General features: G+C 36.7%; 1 protein-coding gene across 1 annotated transcript; it reads right to left on the reverse strand.

Moving 5' to 3' along the window:
* Positions 1-4,057: 4,057 nt before the first annotated feature.
* gcshb (glycine cleavage system protein H (aminomethyl carrier), b) lies at positions 4,058-10,327 on the reverse strand. The gene is made up of 5 exons (XM_079867347.1): positions 10,042-10,327; positions 7,405-7,484; positions 4,784-4,847; positions 4,572-4,703; positions 4,058-4,492 (listed from the first exon to the last, which is right to left on the reverse strand). Exons 1-5 carry the CDS (start codon positions 10,190-10,192, stop codon positions 4,395-4,397), a joined length of 525 nt encoding a protein of 174 aa, XP_079723473.1. The 5' UTR covers positions 10,193-10,327; the 3' UTR covers positions 4,058-4,394.
* Positions 10,328-10,836: the final 509 nt, after the last annotated feature.

Below are 10,836 nucleotides of genomic sequence, written 5' to 3' on the forward strand. Positions count from 1 at the left end.
AAAATAAATAAAAAATGTACTGACCCCAATATTTTGACCGGTAGTGCATATTGTTACAAAATATATTTATTTTAAGTATGCTGTTTTTTTTTTTTACTTTTAATTCATCAAAGAATCCCAAAAAAAGTATCAGGTTCTAAAAAAAATATAAAGCAGCAAAAACAGTTTTCAACATTGATAATAAATCAGCATATTAGAATGATTTCTGAAGGATCATGACAGACTGGAGTAATGATGCTGATTAAAATTCTACATATTAATATTTGAAAGTATATTAAAAGAGAAAACCATTATTTTAAATTGTAATAATATTTTATTATTGATCAAATAAATGCAGGCTTGATGAGCACAAGAGACTTCTTTCAAAAACATTAAAATAGTAATGTTTCCAAACTTTTGACTGGTCTCTCTCTCTCTCTCTCTCTCTCTCTCTAAACTCATTATACATCAAATAAATCAACTATTCAAAATAGAACTAATAGGCCTACTGAAAAAATATAGTAGAAGGAATTAAACTATAATACTACATCATACTAAAATAATATTTTAAAATATGAAAGCACCTTAATGCACTTTGATATACTTCATTATTGCAGTAATGGTGTTGCAGACACATGGTAGACAAACATTAACAGACAATTTTGACAAACTTGTCTAGGACCAACAGACTTATATTTCCATATTTTACCATTACCTTTGGAGTCATTGGTGATGTCTTGATAATGAGTTTTTTAATGGATTCTAAATAGGCCTACTTTATAACTGAACTATATTATAATATTACTAATAGACACATGTGCATGATCTGTAACATTTTCATTTAGAAATTCTCTGATATTTCCGTGGGATTTCGGGAAAGTAAAAATTATTCAACAATTGTCTGCAGTCTAATGAGAATTAAAATCAGTCATTAGGGGGCGTCGTAAGTCCTTGCGTAGAAATCAGAACATATGGCAGGATTGATCAGGAAAGTAATTGTTCGTTAGAGCCACACAGGTTCTTTCTTAATTGAGCAGTTTTATTGTTGATTCAATAAAAATTGATTCAATGGTATGTAAAAACAAATATTGCATCACAATAAGTGTAATTGTGATTATCAAAACATTTGGTAACTAAATAGAATTTTATGAAGTTTTGTGACAACATGTTACAATGTTTACATTGTACAATGACTGGTAGGATACAGTTTTTATTATTGCTTGACAAAAATGTCAACATTTCAATTCCATTCTTGTGATTTTATTCCGATTTTGATTCAATATTGACTAATTTATTTAAAAAAATAATCTCACCTAATGCTGTAAACATAGAGGGCCCAATCTGCTGGTATTATTAAAGGTTAAAAATAACAAATTAAATTAAATATAATGCAGTTTTTGTTATAATAACAATTATTTAATGACATAAGTAAAAATATAATAAATATGTAATATAGTGCTCAGCAAAATCTCCTCTCAAGCTATTTTTTCAATTCAATGAACATGCTATGGTCATTAAATGGCTTTCCTGAGGTAAATGTAACGTTATGTGACATAATTGTTCTCCTTCTGTTATATTGACCTCTTTCCGTGGTTGAAAAACACTAATTGGTCGATATTATGTATACTTTCGGTAAGTTGTACTGCATCTTTAAATAAAAAAGTAACAGATGATCGGTTCACGTGTCAGCGCTCAGCGATCTGTCACGTCACATTTACAAGCGCCAAACGTATTTTTGTCTGAATTTCGTAATAAAATTGACGGAATCTAAGAGCTGAGAATTAGTTTAATATTAAAAGTACCTCTTTGCTCCGCAATTTTTCTGTGCGTGAGAAAATGGATGTGTGGTGTGAGAGCGTGTGAAAAGTGTCAATTGCGTGAGTCTCACGCTCAATGCGTGAGAGTTGGCAGGCAATTTTATAAACCTCTAAATAAATGTCCTTCTGATCATATAATTATGAAAGAAATCTAATGTGAATCCTTTAACACAGGTTTTCTTCAGGCAGAAAGAGATACTGTGATCTCCCCTTCATTAATCATTGATCATTGGAACACTGAAACTCATCAATCTTTTAATCTAAGGGCAAAGGTCAAGGAGTGCTGGGCTGGGCGGCCATGTTCCCTTCTTTCTCTACACTTCTCTCAGCATCAAGCTCTCAAAACAAACCCTGCATAATGTACAGAACAGAAACAAAACAGTCTCAAAGGACTTTAGTGCCGTTTGCCAACAAAGAAAATAAATATCAGAAACAAACTGGAGCATTTCTTGTGATAATGTTTTACAAAATAAATGCTGTTCTTTTGAACTATCCATTCATCCAGGAATCCTGAAAAAGATGAGTCACGGTTTCCACGAATATATTAAGCATTGCAACATTGAACCGTTTCTTGAGCTGCAAATCGGCATATTAGAAGGATTTCTGAAGGATCATGTGACACGAATGAATAAATTACTTTTGGAAATATATTTAAACAGTTATTTTAAATTGTAATACTTCACAATATTAGTTTTACTCTATTTTTAATCAAATAAATATAGCCTAGGTCAGCATAAGAAACTTCTTTCAAAATCATGACCCACTTCAAACGGTATTGTAGATATTTTGGTAAAAGATGATGAAAGCATTTGCTGTAATAGTGGAGCGGCTAAGTGATATAATCGTTCAGTTTATGATACAAGCGTGAAAATTGGCATGAGCAGTCTCCATGGGTCACTTGACAAGAAAATTGTCCGAGCCACTTGAAATTTCAAGATTTTTCATTTTTCAAGATGGCCGACACCTTAGTGGAGCAGTTAAGTGATATAGTGGTTTATTTGGTGATACAAGCATGAAAATTGGCATGAGCAGTCTCTGATGGTCACTAGACAATAAGCCACCCACAGCTACTTGAAATTTCAAGATGGCGGCCATTTTTCAAGATGGCCGACACCTTAGTGGAGTAGTTAAGTGATATAGTGGTTTATTTGGTGATACAAACATGAAAATTGGCATGAGCAGTCTCTGATGGTCACTAGACAATAAGCCACCCACAGCTACTTGAAATTTCAAGATGGCGGCCATTTTTCAAGATGGCCGACACCTTAGTGGAGCAGTTAAGTCAAGGGGTGCCCAACCCTGCTCCTGCCGATCGACTGTCCTGCACAGTTCATCTCCAACCCTAATCAAACACACCTGCCTTTAATTTCCAAGCGATCCTGAAGACGCTAATTGGTTGCTTCAGGTGTGTTTGATTAGGGTTGGAGATAAACTGTGCAGGACAGTCGATCGGCAGGACCAGGGTTGGGCACCCCTGAGTTAAGTGATATTGTGGTTTATTTGGTGATACAAACATGAAAATTGGCATGAGCAGTCTCTGATGGTCACTAGACAATAAGCCACCCACAGCTACTTGAAATTTCAAGATGGCGGCCATTTTTCAAGATGAGGTGGTGGCCATCTTGAAAAATGGCCGCCATCTTGAAATTTCAAGTAGCTGTAGGTGGCTTATTGTCAAGTGACGTTTCGGGCCCAAGCCCTTCATCAGACATGTCTGATGAAGGGCTTGGGCCCGAAACGTCACATGTGGTGAGCAACCATTAAAATTGCAAGGAGCATTGCAAGGAGCATTTTCTGGTGTGCGGACTCAATATTTTACCTCTGCAACTATTTGTCTGCCCAGCACCCAGTTTTATTGTTTTGGATGTGCGTGCTGTACCTTTGAACTTTATTGTCAAGTGACCCACAGAGACTGCTCATGCCAATTTTCATGCTTGTATCACCAAATAAACCACTATATCACTTAACTGCTTCACTAAGGTGTCAGCCATCTTGAAAAATTGCCGCCATCTTGAAATTTCAAGTGGCTCGGACAATTTTCTTGTCAAGTGACCCATGGAGACTGCTCATGCCAATTTTCACGCTTGTATCATAAACTGAACGATTCTGCCAAACATAAGCACTTAGCCGCTCCACTATAAGTACGATCAAAGTTGTCCTGTGTGTGTTTAACTGATTGTGTATTGCAGGTATGAGAGCAATAAGTTACAATGTTGAATGAGAAATGGTAAGAGCTGAACACACCAGAACAGAAGCAAACTGTGGCTCAAAAATGTTACGAAATTTTGGATTTTATTGCATGTCATGTTACTTCAACGTCACACGCGCGTTACACTGGCAAACATACTATTTAAGACAATCAGCCCTCTCTTTGTTTGAGTCCATGTAAAGCACCTCAGACTGCATCCAAAAGCTTTGGCTCTTGACGGCAAACGTTTGTTAAACTAGCGCATTACAAAAGATTATTTTGGTGGAAAAGGAAATTACAAAACCAAAATAAATAGATTTCAAAAAGAATTGTATTAGTACTCATTCTACCATCAGCATTATGAAGTAGCCATTGTGAATCCTTAAAGGATCTGAAGGGTCTGAAAACCTTTATGAATCAAGGGATTTGATGAATTTTTCATAAGCAGCTTCATCCATGAGTTCATCAAGTTCTGCAGGTTTCTCGATGGTCATCTTAATTAACCATCCTTCAAGAAGGAGAAAAGAATGTTTTAGCAGTGTATTATACATGCATGTAAGGTATTTGGTGAATTCGGCTGCACTCACCGTCTTCGTGGCAGGCTTTATTTACTAGTCCAGGGTTATCTCCCAGATTTGTGTTGATCTCGGTCACCTCTCCGGTCAGTGGAGAATACAGCTCACTAGCAGCTTTGACGCTTTCTAAAACACCAAACTCCTCTGGGGGAAAAAACACAACCCGTGATGTCTATGCTGTAACGGCCAGAAGGCAAAAGATGGAGATTTCAAATGATTCTCACCCATTTGTTCAAGCTTTGTTCCCACTTCTGGAAGTCCACAGTACACCACGTCACCTAACGCCTCCTGTGGTGATAGACGGGGGAAAGCCATTAAAGGGTTAGTTCACCCAAAAATGAAAACTATCATTAATTACTCACCCTAATGTCGTTCTAAACATGTAAAACCTTCGTTCATCTTCGTAACACAAATTACGTTTTTTTTTTTGAGTGATCTTATCTTTCAAAGTGATCGTGTCTCTTCAGAAATTTTAGTCTAAACCACTCAGTACATATGGATTACTTTTACGATCTCTTTAGGAACTTTTTGAAGCGTCAAAGTGGTAGTTGTGTAGCTGTCAATGGAGGGTCAGAAATCCTCAGATTTCATCAAAACAGATCTTCATTTTTGTTCTGAAGACTGGGTTGGAACAACATGAGGGTGAGTAATTACTGACAGAAGTTTCATTTTTGGGTGATTTAACCCTATAACTGTCAGTCCCACTTTGAGCATATACCTGAAAATGACATTTCTAACTTAAATTGTTATAACTCTTGAATACTTTGGAGCACAGACTTAAGTTTGGTAGACATTTGGCAGATTAATGTAGTGTAATGAAGTGGACATAGAAAAAAGTTATAGAAGTTTAAGTGCATGAAAATGTAAACATTATATATATATATATATATATAACAGAAAAAAAGACAGACTAAATCCAGAAGAACTGCGGGAACGTCTCCGAGACGCTTGAAGAAACCTTCCTGCAAAGCTACCTGAAACACTATGCGCAAGTGTACCTGGACAAAAGCCGTTTTAAACGCAAAGGGTCGTTACACCATATATTGATTTGAATTAGTTAATAGAAGTTAAATCATAAATAAATGGTATTTGTGATTTTATTTTTGAAAGCATTCTCACTTTACAGCATTTTAACACAAGTGCCAGTACTTTTCACAGTACTGTAGCTTTGCAGGAAGGTTTCTTCAAGCGTCTCGGAGACGTTCCCGCAGTTCTTCTGGATTTAGTCTGTCTCAGTTTCTTCTGTTTCTTCATGTAATCACAGACGGACTCGATGATGGTGAGATCAGATCATACCGGCTGTTGTCAGACTCCTTGTGCATACACAAATCTCACTGGATTATTACAATTAATGGCAAAAAGAATGTTTGGAAATGTAAACTGATATTTCCTACTGACACACTACAGCAAAAGATATAAATAACTGACTTAAAGCCATTTTTTGGGGGGGGGTATTAACATGCTTAAGACTTTTGCACAGTACTGTATATTTATATCTAGATGACATGATCTGGGGCCGTATTCACAAAGAATTTTAAGGCTAAAAGTAGCTCCTAACTGGCGAATTTAGGAGCAACTCCTAAAAATAATGGGCGTGTCACTCGTAACTTTAGGACTCCTAATTTTTTTACTAAGAGTAATTCACGAAGCATTTTAGCCCTAAAAGTAGCACCTAAGCCTGGGACAGCTTAAAAGAAGTCGAGAGGACTCCTAACTCACTAAGACCTATTCACAAACCGCTTTTTGTGGCATTTCACGTTGCGGTGTTTTGAAATGCGTATGCGGCGGCTACAGGAGCTTCCAATCGCGAGGGAACAATTTTGCATTGTAGGCATAACTAGGGATGCAATAACGCCACCAACAACAACCAAAACTAGGCTACTCATTGCATGTAAACTAATTGTAACGTTTCATTGTGAATCAAATTAAAATGTTCTTCTCTTTGCAAACGTAGGCAGAATAGTGACAGATTAATTCAATAATGTTGCAAAGATATTGCATCATATTGAACCATATTTTTCACAATATTTACGAAGTAAACATCCTATTCAGAAGCAGAACGGGCAGTATTTGAGTTGAATTCAACCTCTAAGGCTTTATGTTCAGATTGCAGGCAAATCAGATTCTTTCTTTTCTAACTATTAATTGCTAATGATCAAACAAGGATTGTGTGGAGGAGACTGGTATACATGTATTAATATCCTGTATTTCCGTCACCAGTTTTGATGTAATGCAAAAGACAATTTGAAATCCCGATTAGAGCAGCCAGAGTGCACTGTCCAGACAGAGACGCATCTGGAAAAATCTGATTGGAATTGCATTTTGGTTTGGTTTGGCTTGGTTTGAATAAAATCTGATTTCATGTGTGTTTTTTTTGCTGTCCAGACTATCAAAAACCCATATGGATAAAATCTGGATATGGAAAAAATAAAATTTGCTGGCAGTCTGACCATGGCCTAACTAACATAAAAGACTTGTGGAGAAAGAAGACCTCGCCGCCTCATCACAAATGGAAAATCGATCTGTTTTTCTTTATATTTAAAGATTTTTTAAGTGCATCGCTATTTCAAAAAGATCTGAACACGCCTTTTGACACTGATGAATATTCTTGTCACAAATTAATAAATTACTGTTGCTCTGTCAATTGTACATATAGTTTGTCAGGATTGGTGTAGATTTCGACTAAGATATTATATATAATGGCAAACGTCCCAGTGGTAAGACAGTGAGAGGTAACAGGGTTCATGCCGTTTCAGCAGTAAAAAGTGTAAAAACAAGGATAAAACATTTGAAACTGAACCGACACCATGTCTTAACACCCATTTCCTTATAGAGGGGAGCAAACCTGAGCAAAGTTGCTGATGCCGACAGTACCCACACCACCCTCCACTCGCACCCACTCGTGTTTGTCTGTAAACTTCAGAGCTGTAAAGACAAGACAATTTGATTAATAAAGAGAATTTTAATCATAAAAAGTTCAAGATAAACAGAACAATTAGTTAAAGCAGAGATGGTCTTATTATTGGGAGGGAGATACGAGGGTCCGTGGCTCTACCATTGGAGAGAGCGTAACGCCTAACTTGGATCACGTGTGCCTTGATGACCAATCTCAATCATTGATACAGTCTTGACATCACTGAATTTCAATAGTCAATCACTGTTTGTGGAAACCATGAATGAGAAGTTGCGTAAACTGAATGATACCTGTCATGCAATTGTGCGTGACTTTTCTTATAAAACAAACAAAAAAATTCAGTGTAAACTCTTAAAATAGATCAATCCAAATTGAACGTTTAAGAGCAAACGTTGAAGGACTGTCGATTCATTAAATGATAAGCCGTTCTCCCACAAAAGTGGTTTATTCAGTGTAGTGAAGCCTCTCCTCCATTGACATCCATTAAATAAAAGTCAGCCTATGGTCTCCTTCCCTGCGTACAGCTTTTGTTTTTTGCTAACCTTACAGGCTTGCCTTCAAGTGGCTTTGGTTAAAGTGTCAATGTCACTTACTCACTCTCACAGTGTTATTTTACTATTATTTTTATACTAAATTTATCAATCTTTCAATTGAGCTTTTGAGATAAAATAGCTTGTGCTATATATATATATATAGCTTTAATTTATATTAATTTCAGTTTCCGTAATTTCAGTTGTTAATCTAATTTCAGTTGGCTCCCAAGGCAACGTTTCAAAATTTCATTTAAGTTTTTTTAAGTGTTTTTCATCAAATATTTTATTTTAGCTTTATTTCACTCCCCAAAAACGATGAATAGTAGTCAAATTAGGTCTAACGTTGTTATAAACACTTAAGACTTTTTTCTAATGTGAAAGACAATATGGGGAAATGTTGAATAATGTACTGATCATTCTTTTTCATGCAATTACAAAGAACGGGCCTTTCAAAGATCCAATGGTACGTTTAGACAACACCGGTTTCAACTAAAAACGGAAACATTTTTATGTATTTTGGCTGTTTATTTACAGTACAAGAGTGTTTCGGGGGCCTGACAAGGCAAACTTTGTAAACGGGTTTCAAAAGGCAAGTTTGTGAAAATGATAGCGTTGTTTCCATGTAAACTACAGAAATGCTTTGTATGTGTGTGTCGGTCAAATGGGGTTGGAATGACATGAGAATCATTATTTGCCCTTAAATTTTGAAGGACTATTACTTTAAACCTGACACTTTTCTTTCAAGAACAATTATTATATAAATATTAACTTCCTGACTGATAATAGTTGACCATTTGAACTCCATGAGGCGAACGATGCATTAATTATTTCCAGATCAGTCTCTCCATTTCACTGCATTGTGTTTTCTAAATGATTGAAACTACCTTCTCATACCATCGTGCTGAACATGACGCAGTCACTGAGGGTGGAAGAAGCAACAGTAAAAAGGTCACGTTAGGGCATGCTGAATGATATTAATTTCTGTGCCAGCAATTGCAAAATAACTGCCATTCAAACAGGTTTCTTAAATACCCATTCATGGGTTTCTGTACAAGAAAGCTACTAAATTAGATTCACATGATAAAACAAGTGATTCACATTAAACAGTTCCGTATGACAAAAATGTCAGGAATGCCTCAATATCCCTTGCACGGGACCTTATTAAGAAAGCAAGCAAGTCATAATTTGAAATAAAAATAATATAAACTGCATATTAAGAACATAGTTCTTAGGAAAATAGTCTGGCACACCAATGAACCAGTGCTGAGGATTCCCAGAGGGGTAATGCCTCAAATGAGTCGGATTCTAGCATCAGCCCATGCAGAAACAATACAGGTTTAAACCAGATTGTGAGCAGGGCTGAATGCTGGAGCATGGCTGGGCTTTATGCAAAACACTCCTGTTGTTATTTCTGATCTTGAGGCAACTGGGGGAACATAATGGAGGTGATGCATGGATGTAATTTCATACACATTACACACACAGATTTGTCACTGACAGATTTCGGTGAGATATAATGTGGAGTCAGGGGCCTCTAATCAATCAAACTTCACAGGCACGGGATGCAGCACGGTCTTAACTTTAAATAAAATCGCAAAGCCAAATGATAATACTGTAGCGAGAAAATTGGTGCATGACGAGTTTGATCCGATGCAAGAGTCAACAAAAATTACATCGACCTTACATGTAAACAAATCGCTTTAAATAACGCAGAATAGAAGAAAACAAAAATTATGCAATAACGAAAAAGTTCCAAAAATAAAGAGACCAGTGAAACGGAATTGTTCGAAAATCGAATTCGCCAAGTAACGTTAACTTACGAATAAAACGTACAAGACATTCATGACGTAACAAACGAACCAAAGTTCCAACGTAACCAACGTTTAATCTCAATACCAATTCAGTTAATAAGCACACATTAAAGCTCTTGAAAAGACCAAAAAACGCAAACAGGAATGGCTGCAGTCCTTACGGAAAAGCTAAATGTGAGATGTAGGCTAAAACGTGGGAACCGTGAGTTCAGTAAAGTTTTTACCTCCCGAAAGCCGCGAGCTCGTGTAAAGCGTCCTTAAGATGTTTGGTCTTAGCGAATTTTGGCACGTCCAGATATGTGCAGGTCTCGAGAGAAGGGGCAGTGCTGCCGAAAAGTTTGTCGAAACGCATCTGAGCGCCGCACACATCGCCATCTTCACCGACTCTGGGCTTCACATATGAAATTCCAGCCTGATGCACTTGACCGAGCGAGAGGCGCGCGACAGAGGCAAGAAGCGCGCTCACGCTAAACCAGGGACCTCACGGTGCTGATAAGTTAGACTGAGAACAGAGAGATATCGATAACGACAAGAACATTGGCACAGACTAAACGACCCATTATACAAAGTCCAAACATGACGAAAGCAAACGGATGTGTGTAGCACAGTAAGTAGTATATCAAATCCCTTGGTTTTGAAAGCCAACGTTCATGTACATAATACATTAGTTTATTTAGAGGGGCCCCCAAAATATGTGGATATTTAAGCCATATATGCATATATCAAACCAAGTGACGTCTGCAAACTAGAAAGCTACACCTTATCCTTTTTTTTCCAATTACTTTTAATCCACTGGTGATTCTCACTGCATGTCTGAAGTCACACCTGTATGTAACCACAGGTGTTATTCATCAAATTAAACATCGTCCACTAACGTTTGACAATCCAAAGTGTCACTTTTTACACTTATTACTTAAGCATATTGTATAATTAAGTTTTCTAAAACAGTAAAATGTTCTGATTATATTAAAATATGAAATATTGTACAATCTTTCTATAAAATAAATGGTTCAAATACA

This window comes from Squalius cephalus (assembly GCF_949319135.1).
Source record: "Squalius cephalus genome assembly, chromosome: 3".
NCBI lineage: Eukaryota > Metazoa > Chordata > Actinopteri > Cypriniformes > Leuciscidae > Squalius > Squalius cephalus.